Raw genomic sequence first — 18,633 nt, 5'->3', positions numbered from 1 at the left:
TTTGGGTTGCCAATCCCTACTAAAGAGCAAACCAAAAAGTATTTAGAACTGAGAAAGAAAAATAAAACATGGGTACATTTTAGGGATGTTTTATATTACAAAAGAATGAACAACATGACATGTTATATACATTTGCAGGTCTCTGCACATGCAAGGATTCGAATCATACTTGGCAACACTCCTGTTTTTCCAGGAAACTTCCGTATTTTGACCTGCCGTCCTCCCATTTGTGTATGTTTTACTTCCACAAAAAGAAAACTTGGGCATTGTTGGAGCGGTGTAGTCTGCAGGGTGCGTTTCGGTATTTTCAAATGCAAATTCTGGCAGGTATGATTGGAATCTCAATTAACCTACACACAACATATCCTATGAAGAGTTGACAAACAATTACAGACTCAACATTTTAAGTCTATTTACAAGTTTGTGCAGAAACTAAAAAGAAAACTCCCCTGAACACTTCAACAGCAGTGTCTAGAGGGGAAAGTATATTTTCTAAAAACATTTGGGAACGTATTACAGAAAATAAAGAAAGTATTCAGACGTCACTCAATTTTTTCACATTAATTGTGCAATACCTATGAACTGGATTTAACTCCATGCAAAGTGTAAACATGATAAAACAGCTGGGTGAGTTCTATTTTAAGTCATTGCAAAGATTGCCAAAAAAGTAAAATACATATTTTGTTTTATTAGGTTTAGTAATTTGGTTTTAAAGGGTAAAAAAAATCATGCTTACAGCTTTGTTTAAATATGCAACATAAATGTGACCAAAATTGAAGTAGTCCGATTACTTTGTGAACGCACGATACACAAGTGTTCTCAAAACTAATCATTGGTGGCATTTTATACATTTAAATAGTTTCAAGGAACTTTTATGACGTACACTACACAAATAGTTAGGGATATTGAATACAGGATGAAGCTAAAAAGCACTATAACCTTTACAGGTGAAGTATGAATGTTCTAAGCCCAAATGTTTCACTACTACATTTTTTTTACACAACTTGCTGTTCTCTAACAAGGAGCTGAATGGTAATAACAGATGTGTGAGACCTGTATGGATCAATACATTTATTACAGAAAGGCACCTCCAGTCTCTCAGTGTATGCTGATGACACTCTTAAGCTTTTAAAGTTCCGAACACTACCTTTTGAATTTGATACATTTTTATAAATTACAGTTAAACGATTATTCGAAGCAACAGAAAATAAATCAAAGCTTTTTTTCCCTAATCAAACTAAACAATTAATAGCCTTAACTGTATCCAGCGTTAATATATTTAAAAAAAATATATAAATATTGATCCATGATCTTTTGGACAAACAATACAACGTCAAACTGTTTTTTCCCTACAGGCAGTCCATGGTCTCATTTTTGATGACCAACTTCTAGTTCTGGTGTCAAAATATATAAAAAAAAGTTTTTGGTCAGTTTTACGCTGATATAAATTTTTGATGAATAAAAATGTAAAATTACACATTTTTACATCTTGTTATTGCTCTTCGGCACTGGAATAGCGTTTTCCCCCAAACTAATATTTTTTATTTCCCAAAATGAAATTTAAATAGTCGTCCCTTGTTTATGGCTGTTAATTGGATCCGAAAGTTTGTATAATTTACCAAAATACTTTAATAGTAGAGTATAAAAACTGTTTGACTTTCAAGATACATTTTTCAACATCAGAGCCCTCCAGACATGAAATAACGCCCCTCTTTTAATCCAATATATTAATGCTGCCTGAGGCTGAACCAATCAGTAAACAACGCACTCTGATAGATGTGCTCTCCTCTTGTGGCTAATACTACTACTGTATTGTATTGTACTTCTGTTTTGTTTATTTAGCCATTTTTAGGCTTTAAAAGACTTAATTTAGGAACAAGAAATTGTACAATAGGCTTTAAAAAATTAAATATGTAGTGAAGACAATATTTGAGACTAGGGATGACAGTAATCCTATGTTTTTTTGTTTTTCAAATCCCAATCATGAAATCAAATTTGAAAGCAAAAAACCTACACTGACCATTGATCCATTCAAGGATCAGAAACCTTGTAGGGATTTTGCCATCCTTGTTAGAGATCAGCAAGTTTTAAAACTAATACTAAAACTTTGAACAGTTGGACATTCCAAATTAATTACATGCATTTTAGCTTCATCCTGAAATTCCAGATTAATATCCCTCACTTTTTAAGAGTAGTGCCGATCAAAAACAAATGCCCTTGTTCTAGTGTTAGTTACCGAATCATGAGTAGACCCCAGAAAGTAGGCGTACCAGTTTGTCAATACGTTCTGCAATCAACATGGTCTTAAAAAGAAAAAAGAAGTGAAAGGCTATTGTGAGAGAAATGCTAACAGACAGCATCATCGGGGAGTCTCCTCTGGCTTGGATGTGACGTTTTAAGTGTTGCGATGTCAAAGTGGACCACGAAGCTGTGACGATACAATCTTACCGAGTCAGCGGTAGCGGTCTCTCTGATCCCTGTGCCTGTCCCGCAAGCGCTCCCTTTCCCTCTCTCGACTCCGGGAACGTTCCCTGTGCCTCCGGGATGTTCCGGCTCCTTCCCAACTAGGCAACTCCTCTCTGTGGCGCTCCCGATCTCTGACCCGGGTGTCTGAATGACTGCCACTCCTGCTGGAAATCAATCAGGGATTATTAGACTGTGTGATTCATGTCATGTGATTGTGTTGGGGCGCTGAAAAACCTGTGGCCAGAGTCTCCCTGGATGGACACCAGGCAGTCTTTGAGGGAGGTGACCAGGGCTTGGCAGCGCTTATCTCCGTATATTCTGGACTGCTTAATGATGGCGATGGCCGTTAACAGCGTTTCCATGGCTACCCGCAGGTCTCCTGCATTACACAGTGTCGGCAATGAACACATGCAGCAAACCTCAGCTGAAATACGCAGCTCACACATATAGAGGTAGAAAAAAACCCTTATAAAATAGTTTTCCATCAGTCATTATGTCACAACCCACTTTTATTTAGGTCAATGTATTTTTTCTGAAATATGCTTTAATGCTTCAACAGTGCATTAAAAAATGGAAAACATGCACCACAAAGCTTTTTGATTTGTATGGAATTTTGCGAAACTTAAATAAATCATGAAATGTAAATTTAATGATAAAGTAACACAGTGGAACAAGTAATGTGTGGTTTGAAACATTCAGGAAGTATCCACAGGGTTGTCGACAATGCCTTCCATCCTTTGCCCTCCCTTCCGGTGCACACCAAGAAGATTAACCAACAAGGTAAAGTGGATTTTATTTTATTTTATTCCTAATCATTGCACTGACCAGGTGGCAAAGTTAATGAGTTTTGTGATTTCAAACCGTGAGTGCACCACAGGACTAGTGACCGAGTGTGTGCGCATTGGCAGGGCGGCTACATATGAGGACAGTCTAGCTCGTTGTTCTGATTTTGTAATTACCGGTAAATAGAAAGTTGATCCACGACCCACTTACCGTATTATTCGGACTATAAATCGCAGTTTTTTTCATAGCTCCAGTGAGACTTATATGTTTTTTTCCTTTTTTATTATGCATTTTCGGCCGGTGCGACTTATACTCCGGTGCGACTTATACTCCGAAAAATACGGTATGTTTCTTTAATATACAGGACTGTATAGGACTTTATATTGTGTTTAAAGTGGACAAACTTTTACTAAAATATGGACTTTTGTCGAGGCTGTAACCCAATGTTAATGTTCATTATGTTTCTTATGAACCTTTTTATTTACAAACCCTGTTCAAGAATAGAGGTGGGAATCATTGGAGACGTCTCGATTCGAATAGGATTCAGAGGCTACGATTCAATTGGAAATTGATTATTTATTCATCTATATTCACTGTATTGTATATTATGATTAAATTATATATTGTTAAAACAATGTATTGTTATATATTCTAAAAGTATTACATTTAATTACTAATAATAATGTCTACAAGACTCCTTTGGCTACTGACGTATGCAGTATTGCATCATTTCTGGAATTTTGGATGTTTATGCACAGAGGATATATTATATATATATATAGAGAAGACTAGATCAGTTAGAAATTTAGCTACCTGCTAAGCGAACAAATACATAGACTATACCTGGTGAGCAAGCATATTTGAATAAATATTTGTGCCTTCTAAAACCACAACATGTTCAGACACTTTAGTCCCAGTCACCATAAACTTGCAGCTCAGCCTCAAAGACGTGTGTTGTCTATATGCTTCATCAGTGTTGGTATTTTTGTCTCTCCTGTCTTATAAATCAACTTGCTAACATGCTCAGTGGCCTTATGGTTAGAGTGTCCGCCCTGAGCTCAGTAGGTTGTGAGTTCAAACCCCGGCCGAGTCATACCGGAGACTATAAAAATGGGACCCATTACCTCCACTCAGCATCAAGGGTTGGAATTGGGGGTTAAATCACCAAAATGATTCCCGAGCGCGGCTGCTGCTCACTGCTCCCCTCACCTCAATGGTGTGGAACAAGGGGATGGGTCAAATTCAGAGGGTAATTTCACCACATTTAGTGTGTGTGTGTGTGACTATCAGTGGTACCGGTACTTTAACTTTAATTTCCTCTTCCTGGCTAGTTACTCTGCTGTAACACAGCATTAGCCTTCTGTTTAAGTGAACACAACATTTATTATTTTCTTTCTTCATATTCAAGATAGCTTAGTGCCATGGCTAACATAGCTTGTCCTTTCCTCCTCTGTATTTGTCCGCGCTAACCCAGCTAACAAAAGGCGTTAAAAGAATGTTCGCTGATAGTTCTCCCTTGGTTAGTTGCAACCAATCCTACAGCTAACCTTTAAAGAACATCATCCTTACTGCCACATTTTACAAGTGTCTGTATTACTTTATTTAACATACGTAAATAATCTATGACTCGACAGTTGTCCAGCAGGTCATGAATCACCCACGTTCTAATCGTGATGCATCAGAGAACCGATCATTTTCCCCACCTCTATTCAATAACCAATTCAAGAACAGTTCACAAATCAAGTTCCGCTGAAAATGAAAAAATAAATACAATCTACAACAAATTGTCGTTATTATTGCAGCAAAACTAGCAGTAAGCACATGGAGAATGTGGGAAAAATTCTAGGGGTTATTAATTGCACCTTGATCATTGTAAGACGACATTGGTGTATAATGAGGAAGTGCCGTGTTGTTGTGGCTACTTGTTAGCTCTGCAGCACTAGCGGTGTTATGATGGCTCCTCTTAGCGTGTTAAGGTCAGCAATAAAGTTTACTTTTTTAACTTCATTTCAATGAAGTGCATATTTACAGAAGTAAGGGGGATCTAAAACACAATACATAGATCAGACAAGGAGAATGGTGTAGGGAGGATTGTGCATTGTCAGATGTGCCACTAAATGAAAAGTTGGATGTATACTGACAAAAAACAAATCGATATGAAAGAAGTAGGGCTGCAACAACTAATCGATTAAATCGATTATAAAAATCGATTATAAAAATAGTTGGCGATTAATTTAGTCATCGATTCGTTGGATCTATGCTATGCACATGCGCAGAGGCAATTTATTATTATTATTATTTTTTGTAATAAACCTTTATTTATAAACTGCAACATGTACAAACAGCTGAGAAACAATCAAAATAAGTATGGTGCCAATATGCTGTTTTTTTTCAATAAAACACTGGAAAGGATAGAAATGTAGTCTCTTTTATCCGATTATTAATCGAAGTAATAATCGACAGATTAATCGATTATCAAATTAATCGTTAGTTGCAGCCCTAGAAAGAAGTAAAAGTAAAACACAAAATAGTGTTAAATGATAATAGTCATAAAGATTGTCATGTAGTTTTGATGTAATAAAGAGAAAGAGAAAAGGGGAGGAAAAGTCATATTTTATATATACATTTTCATACATACACATTTCAAAATGTAAAAAGAATACGGTATGCAAGTACTTTTGTTGCAAAATAATTTGCTAACGCGTATCTCAGACTGTGCGTCTGTAATCCAATTTACGTGTCGGTGTACAAATACGTGAGTCGATCTCAATGTGTGTGTGTAACCTGAGTGTTTTAAGTTGATGTGACTTTTGCTTCGTTTCTGCCGTTAAAGAGTTGTGTGTCCAGATTCAGATGTGTGTAAGTGTAAAGCAATCTGTATCTAAGACTTGTCTGTGCATAAAAAATGTGTCTAATCAGATTTGTGTGAAGCAGGAACCCAGATTGGCTGTATTTTTACACAAGACTTTTGCCACTCTCCTGCCGTGTAAGAGTTGTGTGTCCTTGCAGTGACCCAAAGTTGTAAAACGACTTGTCTCTAACTTCATCTTGCCTTCCCCTATACTGACCACGAGTCGGCTAGTGGTGAGATCGAGTAGCGATCATTATTATAGTGATATTGTTGAATTTGCTATAAAAGTAATTATACCAACACTAAAAAATGTTAGAGAAGTGGTATTTTCTTAAAAAAATAAAAAATAAATAATGTATCTTAGTTGTTTAGACAGTAATGTGTTTATACAAGTTTAGATTGGGGAATTGTTTTTTAAAGGGGAAAGACGCTAAAGTCTCTTGTTTAAACTAGCTAGCAAGCTAACGCTAGTCAATCAAAGTTTATTTATAAAGCCCTTAATCACAAGTGTCTCAAAGTCGGTCCATAATTTTATTAAGGTGTGGTTATTAAATCATGGTTTTTGGATCATTTTAATTTAATACAGTAATACTAACCGCCGGGAGTTTTACAGCGGTTACCATTACTATAGTTTATGTGCTTGTTGTAGAAATGCCCACAGCTGCTCTTGTAACCCGTAACAACCGAACTTATGTTCATTGTCATTTATCGTTCGGTTAGACTTAGACTCCTTTATTGTCATTCAAATTTGAACTTTACAGTACAGATATATATACAGTACGAAATTTCATTGTATTAGCTCGTTGTAGTGCAGGATAAAAGAGCAATAAGGTGCAGATATAAATAAATAGATTTACTGTACAGATAAATATATTGCACTTTTGCATATGCATCCACGTTTATGGATGTATGTTATATTGTCTTTATATTCCAGCGAGTTACCGTATTTTTCCGATTATAAATCGCTCCGGAGTATAAGTCGCACCGGCCGAAAATGCATAATAAAGAAGGAAAAAAACATATAAGTCGCACTAGAGTATAAGTCGCATTTTTGGGGGAAATTTATTTGATAAAATCCAACACCAAGAATAGACATTTGAAAGGCAATTTTCAAGCACCCATTTGTGAATTCGTTCCTCGAGCTGTGGCCACCTAGCTTTTAGCCCGCGATTAGCTTTTTTTTAAAGTTTTCTTCATTTCAGTAAGAGTAGCCTCCGCTTTTCGCCAGTCCCTTACTAGTTTCTCGCTTACTCCAAACTTTCTTTCTGCTGCTCGATTGCAGTTTTCTTCTGCATATTTCATTACTTCCATCCAGCTTGTAACCTGCAGTATATGATTTCCTTTTCAGTGTGCCATTTTTGTTCAGCCCTTCTCAGTTTTTATAAGTTACCGCCAATGTTGAAATGATACATTTTCATAGGTACGGAAGTAGTAGCAGGTAGCATCTTTTTTTCCACAATGCACTTCTGCCATGACCTGCCCCCCCCAAATTTTTATTGGTTGACGTGTGTGTGTGTGAGACGATTGCTGATATACGCCTAGTCTCTTACGTGAATGAGATGAATAATATTATTTGATATTTAACGATAATTTGTTAATAATGTCACACATAAATCGCTCCAGAGTATAAATCGCACCCCCGGCCAAACTATGAAAAAAACTGCGATTTATAATTCGAAAAATATGGTAATCTGTTATTGGGGGGAATTTAGGGGATTACTATGATGTGTTCAAGAGTCTTTTAAGAGTTTTTAGAGTCGGTTAATTGACTTATCGAATATCGGTCCAGGTCTAAATACAGCCGTACTCTAAATTATTCAATGTGAGATGGGTCGGGCTATTTAAATACGTTTTTATTTTGTTGGTTTATTGTAAACTCCTGCAAATTTTACAAATGTATCAAAAACAATGCAGATTGATCCATTCTCATTAATCTGAACACAATCTATAAGCAGTGAAGAATGACTCAAAATCCATTAAACATCTGTTGCAACGCATTCCTGGCAGTTTATCCAAGTATTGTTAGCCAACATGGGCATTTGATGCGTTAATGACAGACTGTAGAATATGAGAGTAATTTCCAGCATAACATAAATATGATGAGGTGTACTTACCGGTTGTTGCGCCGGTCACGGCCTTGGTAATGGCGCTGCTAGCCACAGCCCTATTTCTGTTCAACAGCTCCTCATAATCCCTGTCTCCCCTTTGTCAGCAAAATACAAAGATATTTTTACAACAGCAACAAATGAATCAAACAAATAATTTTTGTGTCTTAGACAACTTTATCAAAGGTGTGAAATCGATCGCATTCTCACTTTTGCATATTGTAAGAAAGCCTGCTGTGTCTTTCTGGTGGTGGTGAGATGTAGGCTGGATTGATATGCAGACTTGGAGACGGCTGTCTCGGAGCGTTGAAAAGTTGAGGAGGAAACAAAGGAGGAGGGAGGATGTTGGGGGGCACAGGTGGGAAGGGAGGTGGTGGCTGGCCGAGGAAAGGGCTGGAATGTGAGGGAAATATGTTGCCGAGGGGATGCGGCGGGAAGTGAGTGGGTATACTGCGAGGAGGGTTGTTGTTCCGGGGTAATGGCGTATTCTCCAGCGAATCGCAGTCCCTGGAATTACTGCGCATTGGGAAGCCTATGAAAAGCACTTAAGTCACGTGGATGTACAGTATATCATTCACTACGTTTACACTGCAGGTCAAAAGTAGCTCAAATCTGATTTTTTTCCAGCTGACTGTTTACACTCGCAAGCAAAATGTGATCTTTATCAGACTCCAGTATAAACACGCACAGGCCCCAAAGTGGCCCCAATGTGGCCTCGACGTCACTTGTATGCACAGTTTGATTAAGTGAGAAAACAAACGAAGTTGACCAGATTTCGTAAATGAACAAGAAAGTCGCTACTACAAAATAAAATAATGTGTGTTTTCTTCACGTGAAAATAAATACAAGTAATATAATGTATGAATGGATGTATATAATGTTATATATTTGGGAGAGTTTGAATCTTTTTATGGCTGTTAAGTAGAGGCAACACATCAGCGTGAATCTATGTTAGCTTTATTCTTCAACTCACTTACGTAAACAACTTAAGCAATATATGTAACCTATAAGCAAATACGCCACAACATCAACTCCAGTTCTTCAACAATCGCTATTTCTTTGGAATCCAAATATAGGTCTTAAAAATATTCAGCCACCGAAAAAAGACTTTGCTCATCGAAACCGGATGTTTTGATGTAGTATCCACTTCCGCTGGCAGGCTGCGTCCTTCCCCGTGCACACTAATAACGAAGCTCAAAGAGATGCAACAGTATCAAAATCTCACGGTACGATAATATCATGGTATTAAGGCCACGGTATGATATTATCATGGCATATGTCGGAAAAAATAAAAGAGACTTAAAAATGTTAGTGTGTAAAATGAATTGGCAGAAATGTTTAAGATAAACACACTTACTGTAAGTGAACCATAAACATAATGCTAAAATTATCAAATCTTAATACAAATATGATTTTTTAAGCACAAATAATTGTGTCGGTACATCCACCGTTTCAAGCAAATAATTCAAAAAATACTTACAGCTGCGTTTCTTTAAAGTGACAACGTAAACATCCAGTGTAAAACACTTATGTTCACTTCATTGTCTTTCAACTTTTACTTTCTGACAAGCAGTATACTTGACAGGGGACATGTTTATATAAGCCTGAAAAATACTGTCTCTCAGAAAAATGTATTACAAATTTAACTTTTAATGTTGTAAATAACAAACTGATGTTTTGGTTCGCTGGCTTCAAATATATTTTCTGTATGACAGTTGATGAGAAAACATGGATGGTTGAATTGAGGATTTATCAAGTAGTCTTTCAGTTTCCTCATATTTTCCACATTGAGCATTTTTTTGGTGATTACATCCGTACGGTACGATGTGACTGTCTGGCTGTGCGTCGCCTTGGAAACGCTCGAGACGAAACTATTGCTTTGCAAAACACAGAGTTTCTTACCTCAGCTTTACCATGAATTGATTTACGTGGACCCAGACTTAAACAAGTTGAAAAACTTATTCGGGTGTTACCATTTAGTGGTCAATTGTACGGAATATGTACTGAACTGTGCAATCTACTAATAAAAGTTTCAATCAATCAATCAAAGCTTAAGAGCTTATGTTTTCGCCAGGGTTTGTTTTTCTGTTTGCTAGCAACATAACTCAAATAGTTATACATAGATTTTGATGACAGTTTTCAGGGAATGTCCAAAAAAAACACAAAATAATTCCTCTCATCGACAACATACACTTGGGCGCTGCGCAAAGGATATTGGGAGATGTAGTTTATTTCCAGACCTGGCCAAAGCTAAAATGCCAGAAAAAAAAACTACACACCAAATTTTGTTTGATACCGCCAGGCATCACAGTAATATTGCAAAGACTTTGAAACCGAAATACCGTGGTATCTACAATACCGTTACACCCCTGGTAGTTTGCCCAAAGATGACGCAAAAGTCGTATTCAGGTTGCATTGCCGTTTAGACTGAAGTCACATTTGAAAAGATCAGATTCAGACTACCTCTTGATGTGGCCTGAATCTATTGCGAAAAACAAATCAGATTTGAAGCACTTTGGTGCATGTAGACTGGCAAAAAAAAAAAATCAGATCTGTGTCATTTGAGGGGTAAAAAAATCAGATTTGGTGGTCAGTGTAAAAAGGGTCATTGTTAGTGTGAGAAAATGGTGGCACTCTTACGTTTGTTTGCAACATATTCGAACACAGTTAAGTTTTGCTGAGTGGCAAGGCGGCAGTCTATTTTTTCCCCATCCATCGTACATTGTGGTATTTTATCCAACAATATTTTTGCGGACCTTCCTGAAGTCACCACCAACTTTGCATAGCTATAAAAGAGGGGATGAAAAGAAGCATAAACAGCATATTTGAGGCCATGAAAGTGAACTAAGTGTGAACATCGACTTGTTACATACCCTCTTGATTGGCCATTTGCTTTGTTCTCTGCAAATTTGATCTCCTCGATATCCCTTACGTCTAACCTTTGGGCCACAGACAAGACGTCTTCGTCAGATGTCCACTAAATGGTACAAGAAGATGGGGAAATGGGAAAGAGAAGAACATAAGTACTGTTTACCTTTATTGATTTGTTTGTCTTGCTTGTCTTTCTCTCAGACAGACAGGGCTTTGCTGTCCATAACACACGCACGCACACAGCTTGTTAAGACTTTAGTTTAGAAGCTGCGGGAAACCCTGCACTAGATGTGGTGAAATTACCCTCTGCGTTTGACCCATCCCCTTGCTCAACCCGCTGTGAGGTGAGGGGAGCAGTGAGCAGCAGCAGTGGCCGCGCTCTGGAATCATTTTGGTGATTTAACCACCAATTCCAACCCTTGATGCCGAGTGCCAAGCAGGGAGGTAATGGGTCCCATTTTTATAGTCTTTGGTATGACTCGGCCGGGGTTTGAACTCACGACCTACCAATCTCAGGGCGGACACTCTATCCACAAGGCGACTGAGCAGGCTATTTAATAATTACAAATATTCAGCCCGCTAAACATTCTGAGGACTATCAACCAGAATGGGTTATAAACGAATATACACAATATTTCAGCCCGCCAGACAATTTCCCCCCTATTTTCCTCAACTGATGTACTAGGCTTTATTTAGGTTGAACTATGACAGATTACCTTACAAAACATATTTTACAATCAAAGCATGATGATAATGTAACACATTTTAGTTGGTCTAGTTGGACCGGATGTGATGCGTAGCGCTTTTATTTTGACAAGCGGGGTCTTGACACGTTTTGATAACAATAAAAATATGACAATTAAAAAAGTGCCTCTTGACTTCCTGCCTACCGCCTTTCTTTCCTTCTTAGCTTGTATCCCATCTTACTAAACCAGTTACAGTAAGAATCTCTATTTTTTGTTATCATTGCACTAATCTTTAATCTAAACATACAAGTGAAACTTTGCCTTTCCGAATGCAAGCATTGCAGCAGGCATTTGCTCCAGTGATGATGGCTCACGGCAATTTCTGGATGAAAATGGTCTCGTTTTGGGAGAACGACTTGCCGTGGCTTTGGACATGGGCTTTCCATATTGTACTTTTTCTATTTCCATTTCTGCTTACTATTTTCCCCCCGCTTGTGGCTCAACAGTAACTGAACGCAGATACATTTTCCCACACTATGGAATGGACTGAGGGTTAGACAGGATGCACGCGCGTTTATCGCGCAGCAAAAAAATGTGCGCCAGTAAAGGAAATGATAGTTAACGCTATACTATCACATTAAGTTTGACAGCCCTAATATTTACCTTATTTTTGTGGACTTTTTATATCTGCACTGCAATTATTTCCCCATTGTGGGATAAATAAATAAATTATATCCAACCCTATCCTATTGAATACACAGCACAGCAACTTCCCTCCGTTCTGGTTGGTCACTTTAAACGCCTAATGTCTCCACGTCAGAGTCAATCCGAGGAAACTGTTGTGTGTCACTTCTGAAGAAGTTTAGTCTTTAGTCAAAATAACCCAATATTAGTGTATTTTGTCATTAAATATACATGTTTATACAAGGACACGCAAGCGTTTTATGAGTCAACACGCACGTAAAATTAGTCTGAGAATTTTGGCACTGTCTTGACGCTATATATATTTTCCCCCTAATCGCAATAGTTTTGTCAGAGGCACATTTTATGTGTTAACCATACTTAAACCCGAGCAACCCATTTATGAAGCATGAAAATGTGTTGGTATTCAGGTATTGCCCCCGTAAACAGTATGAATATTTGGAAATTGATATGAAAAATAGACGGCTTTTATCCTGGACTTCATGACCTGGGGCCGTATTTATCAAGCGTCTTAGAATTACTCCTAAGAAGTCTGCTAAGAGTTGACTTATGAGTAAAGAAATTATTCGCTGAAAGCGGCACTTAAAAGATAGTTATCAAGAGTCTTACTCACACTTTCAGCGAAGTGTAGGACTGAATCTTAAGTGTCACACTCAGAGCTGAATTACGACATTACTATGTGCCGTAAACGGAATTTTAGGTGACGTCATTTCTGTGTCCATAGAAATGACCAATCACGGAAGGGAATCTCTTGTCTAAGAATAAAGAAAATCTTAGAAATATTCAAGTGGACAATGGGAGTGTATATTTTGACAATAAACTACAAAATAATACAAAACAAACAAACAATATTGGCAATGAATCAAAAATAAATGTTTCCTTTTCTTTCCAATTCATTTTCCCAGTGGCGAGATATCGAAGGATTGTGATGACCTTTAGTTCTGCTGTGAAAGCTCTGCTGCGTGATGTTGCTGATGAGATGACGCCCCTTATTAAATCTGTGACAAAAATAATACCCGCTCTGTCTAAACGATACCGTTTGATCAGGTACTCGTCATCAAACAAAGCCAGGACATCCTTTCGCTCCCTGAACGTTCGCGCACGTCTCTCTCGCCTCAGTGCCATTACCCGCTGGCAACTCCTAACCACTTAGGACACCTTTGAAGGTCTCTTAAATATCGTGGAGAGTAGGAGTGATTCTTAGACTTAAGAAAGCTGATAAATAGCTTTTATTCTTAAGTTTGAGAGTAGGACTAAATTTCGCAAATTCTCAGGACTTAAGTGTAAAATGGCACTCTAAGACGCTTGATAAATACGGCCCCTGATCAGTAAAACTTTGGGGTCATTCCACCGAATTTTGGTTGTTTTAAGTCTTAAATTAAACTTAATTTCTGTATTTTGTCCACTCCAATATCGATAATACACATATTGAACTACTCAACATGTGTATTAGTGAATCTCGAGCCACTATTTAATTTTTGCTCGAGGTTCCTATTAATAGATAACCTATTCGAGTAACAGAACTGAAAGCAACAGGATTGAGTTTATGGCATAGAATTAGCAAATAAATTATAAATAACCACATGATGTTATGCTTAAAGCATGTTAAGAGGTGAAAACCCAGGCACGCGTAAACATATATCAGATAAACTAATTTTTTAATTAAAGAAAATTAAGTATAGTTGGGATAAGAAGTAATATAAATATGCAAAAAAAAAAAAAAACATTCAGAATGATTTAAATGATTATATTTCATGGTAAAGTCTAATTTTAGGAAGCATGGCTAGGCAACAAATGCTATTTTCCCCCAAAGTTCAAAGCAGTTCATATTAATGTTTTAAATTTAATTTACTAATAAATATGTCATAAGATCAATGTGCAGGACACTTGGCTTAATGAAACGTTGTTTTACATTTAATTTTGTCATGCATTTCATTTCTATGGGACGCAAATGGCACTAATTCAGTGGAATGGCCCTGTTACAACTGAATGTGAAAATACATAATTATTAATAAATCAATATACCATGTACATTGTTATACACTATTCATATTCAAATTCTAAATACCCATTTGTACATACTCAAACTGAATTCTAAGTACAATTTGTATTACAAATTGGTCTCCTGAGTAGGGATGGTTACATTTCACATTTGAATCAATACAGTACCGATTCCTGGTACCTGAAAATCGACACCGGTACTCATCTGTACCAATTTCCGGTACTTCTGTATGTATTCATGTGTAATTAATTTGTTTATTAAAATCTACATGTTTTAATCTTATATTTACAAAAGGTAATGTTAATTGTGCTGTTTCGTCATTATATCTTGACTTCTTACCGTTCTAAGTCTCATTTGCAAGTATTTTGTAGTACACTTTCCATGCTGTTGCAATTCCAATATGTTAGATGTGTTGCCTACTCAGGGAGTAGTTTTTTCCATGAAGCTGAATCTAGTCTTTTGTTGCACCTTAAAAATTGCTTGTACTGTAATAAGGGCTGGGCGATATATCGATATACTCGATATATCTCGGGTTTGTCTCTGTGGGATATAGAAATTTACTATATCGTGATATTCGAGTATACGTTCTCACGCAGTTGCTTTTAGCTGCAGGCATTACACTACAGGCTCTTCTCACTCTTTCTAGTCTCTCCTTCTCACAGACACTTAAACAAGCGCACCTTCTTACATACGTCAGCCCTCGCTGAGCAGAGAGGTAGCAGCATGGCTAAAGTTAGCTGTGGTGCGGGTGGTAATATGAGAGAAAGAAGGTGCGAATCTGGTAACAAATGAAGGAATAATGAATTCCTAAGAAAAACAGCACGGGGTCCATCGTCTGGCGGTGGTTTTGCTTCGAGTGGGAATATGTCGAACAGACAACCGTAATTTGTCAAGTGTCGGGCGAAAGCGTTGCTACAAAAAGTAGCATTACTGCTAATGTAGCATCATTTGAAAAGTCACCCGCTCGAGAATGATGAGTGCTTACTATGCACGTCAACATCCCCGTTCGGTGCCACACCTACAAAATGCAGAGGCAACCATTTCCACATCAACACCGTATGAAAAAAATAGTCCACGACATGAGGAGATAACGTCCGCCGAAACCTACCACATAGCGAAGGACGTACACAATGTGATTTCCTATTATGCAGCTAATTTTTATTTGACAGTTATTGAAATATCTTGTGTGACATCATGCACAGAAGTGCACTTTATTTGTTTTAAACTATTGTAGCGGCGTTCTGTACAAAAAGTGCACTTTAATTTAGTGTTGTTTGATTTGTCATCTTGAGGACATCATGCACAAAAGTGGACTAATAGCTTGTTTTAAAATGTCTCTGACAATCTTGCACGTTCTGTTTTGAAATGACATGAATGTTTGTGCCACTGCTTAATAACTGTTAAATAAATACAGTGTTGGTCAATTGACTGAGTTGTGATTTCCCTCTCTGCATGAAAGTTTAAAATGAGCATATATTAATGCAGTATGAACTAGGGCTGGGCGATATATCGATATACGCGATATATCGATATACCCGGTACGCAATATATCGCGGGGTTGTCTCTGTGCGATATAGAAAATGACTATATCGTGATATCGAGTATACGTTCTCATGCCCTACTCGCTCTTTCTAGTCTCTCCTTCTCACAGGCAGCAAGCTCAGCTTCTACACACGTCACATACTGGCACGTCATACGTCACATACGTATACGCCCTCCCCGAGCAGAGAGGTAGCAGCATGGCTAAAGTTAGCTGTGATGCTAGCGGTAATACGAGAGAAAGAAGGTGCGAACCTGGTAACAAATGAAGGAAGAATTACTTCCCAAGAAAAACAGCAAAACCACCGCCATTGTCTGGCTTCAAGTGGGAAGATGTCGAACAGACAACCGTAATTTGTCAAGTGTGGGGCCAAAGCGTTGCTATAAAAAGTAGCATTACTGCTGTAACAAACAGTTCAGGGTGTCCCAAGTTACCGGAGTGTGTTAGGTAAGGAGGAGGAGTTTTGTCCCTCCAGAGTTGTTGCCGTAGGGCTGTGACGTAGGGTGTGTGTGGTTGTGGAAGGAGGTGTGTGATGTTGACATTAAAGAAGCGGTGGCTACCGAACCTGCTCTAATGTCTCTGTTTATTATTTTATTAGATACGTACACTGTATAGACGAACCCAGGACACTCGGCTACACTGCTAATATGTAGCATCATTTGAAAAGTCACCCGTGAGACAATGAAGAGTGCTTACTCTGCACGTCGACATCGTTCGGTGCCACACGTCCACACCATCAAAATGCCGAGGCAAACATTTCCAGATCAACACCATATGAAAAAAATAGTGATTTTTTAGTTGTGATTTCCTTCTCTGCATGAAAGTTTAAAAGTAGCATATACCGTATTAATGCAGTATGAAGAATAATGTTTTAATGTAGACACATAGAATCATCATACTGCTGTGATTATATGCATCAAGTGTTCATTCAAGGTAAAGGCAAAATATTGAGATATATATCGTGTATCGCGATATGGCCTTAAAATATTGCCATATTAAAAAAGGCAATATCGCCCAGCCCTAGTATGAACAAGAATGTTTTAATGGAGACACATAGAATCATCATACTGCTGTGGTTATATGCATGACGTGTTCATTCAAGGCTAAGGCAAAATATCGAGATATATATTGTGTATCGCGATATGGCCTAAAAATATCGAGATATTTAAAAAAGGCCATATCGCCCAGCCCTAACTGTTAAGTATTGTACACACCAGCTGTTTAACTATAACGGGCACCTTAGCTGTAGTTTTCATGACCAAATTTGGAGGTGTTGAAATCGCAAAGGTTTTAGTGTCATCTATCAGGCATACTTACTTTGTTGTCACGGAAAATTGATTTTACGTGAATCAACACCCGGTTGCAGCTTCGGAATTAGGTCGGTGCCAATAAAAGTACCAAATTCGGTACACATACCTACTTTTGAGACCGAAATCAACAATTTGCGCTTTTATTTCCAGTACATCACATTCCTTCTAGTATTGTGGCTACCGTGAAAATGCATCCGCTTGTGTTAATATACATCGTGATGTGTAACTCACCCAGGAAAAAGGTCCTACATATAAAGGGAATTTTTGCGGATCGTTTGGCTCCTTTAAGCCCGTCTTGACATTATCTCCGTCATTCTCCGCTGTTGTTGGCGTTTTCCTTCCAGCATCTGCATTTGAAGTCATGTCCTCATCCTTATCAACTGAATCCGGAAGCACGGCCTCATCAAACAGATCATCAATTCTGTCAAAATCCTGCAATGGAATTCGGGAGAAAAAAGACATTTGAGTCATCTTGTGTTTATGTGCAGTATAAATTACTAGGGTCCACATTTTCTTACTTATAGTGGACCAAATAATTCCAATGCTTTCTTTTTGCATGAAGAAAAATATTCCATATAAACATTTGCACTACGTTTACTTCCAGATAGAAACAAAAAACGTTTGGCTGATTTACTTGCAGCAAAAGCTAGTATTACCTCGTCGTTTGGATTGGCGTCAGAGTGGAGATTGATGGCACCCTTTCTGGATGTACTCGGCCAGGCTGCAGCCATCCCCGGGGCCTGTGATCATTCAACGGACGATGTTGCTAATGCACTTTCTTGGTTAAATGTTATTGAGAAGCAGGTTGAAGTTAGACTTGCACATTCACTCGCGGCGCATTGGGGAACGATACACAATGCTAGCTCACGATTTAAATTGTAGCACATTTGCTAACGGTAGCTAACGTTACACTCGAATTAATGGAGAAACGGCGGTGAATTGACGTAGATACGCGTTATAATTAGTATAAGCCTAACATGACCGAACGACACATTGACAAAATGCAGCTCAATGAAAACAAGCACGTGTTATTTACAATTCTGCAGTTTTGCTTTTATGGTCCGCTGATGCTATTGTTGCTAACCTACCTGACTGGTCAAGTGCATCTGCAAAATGTGACCGGCTCGCAACAAAGTACCCACTTGTTTTTTTTTCCCATGAGCCTCATGGGTCAAACATGGTGGAAAGGGTTATTAGTAAACATAACATATACGTTAATATTAAAATGTATGTGATTAAAAACGAGCTGGTGTAGTAACAACGTTTCTACATGTACATATGGCGGTGTTATTAACAGTTTATCTGAGGATAAAGCCA

The 18,633-nt window shown here is 37.9% G+C and overlaps 1 protein-coding gene across 1 annotated transcript; it reads right to left on the bottom strand.

Moving 5' to 3' along the window:
* Positions 1-1,762: 1,762 nt before the first annotated feature.
* Positions 1,763-18,593, bottom strand: LOC133615990 (cleavage and polyadenylation specificity factor subunit 7-like). Its single transcript, XM_061974944.2, has 9 exons — positions 18,405-18,593; positions 17,973-18,056; positions 17,548-17,748; positions 11,079-11,182; positions 10,846-10,991; positions 8,416-8,737; positions 8,215-8,303; positions 2,701-2,845; positions 1,763-2,630 (listed from the first exon to the last, which is right to left on the bottom strand). The coding sequence occupies exons 1-9, from the start codon at positions 18,420-18,422 to the stop codon at positions 2,453-2,455; spliced, it is 1,287 nt and encodes a 428-aa protein (XP_061830928.1). The 5' UTR covers positions 18,423-18,593; the 3' UTR covers positions 1,763-2,452.
* Between the last annotated feature and the right edge of the window lie 40 nt (positions 18,594-18,633).

Source organism: Nerophis lumbriciformis, linkage group LG15 (genome assembly GCF_033978685.3).
Source record: "Nerophis lumbriciformis linkage group LG15, RoL_Nlum_v2.1, whole genome shotgun sequence".
Lineage (NCBI taxonomy): Eukaryota > Metazoa > Chordata > Actinopteri > Syngnathiformes > Syngnathidae > Nerophis > Nerophis lumbriciformis.
The sequence above is the reverse complement of the archived record's forward strand: the minus strand, read 5'-3'. Positions and strand labels throughout refer to the sequence as shown.

What these genes read in the sequence shown, in the direction of transcription:
- LOC133615990 (XM_061974944.2), bottom strand. An exon ending in GCAAATGGCCAATCAAGAGG is followed by an intron (nt 10,992 to 11,078) that starts GTATGTAACAAG and finishes CCTCTTTTATAG; the next exon opens with CTATGCAAAGTTGGTGGTGA. An exon ending in CAGGGAGACTCTGGCCACAG is followed by an intron (nt 2,631 to 2,700) that starts GTTTTTCAGCGC and finishes ATTGATTTCCAG; the next exon opens with CAGGAGTGGCAGTCATTCAG.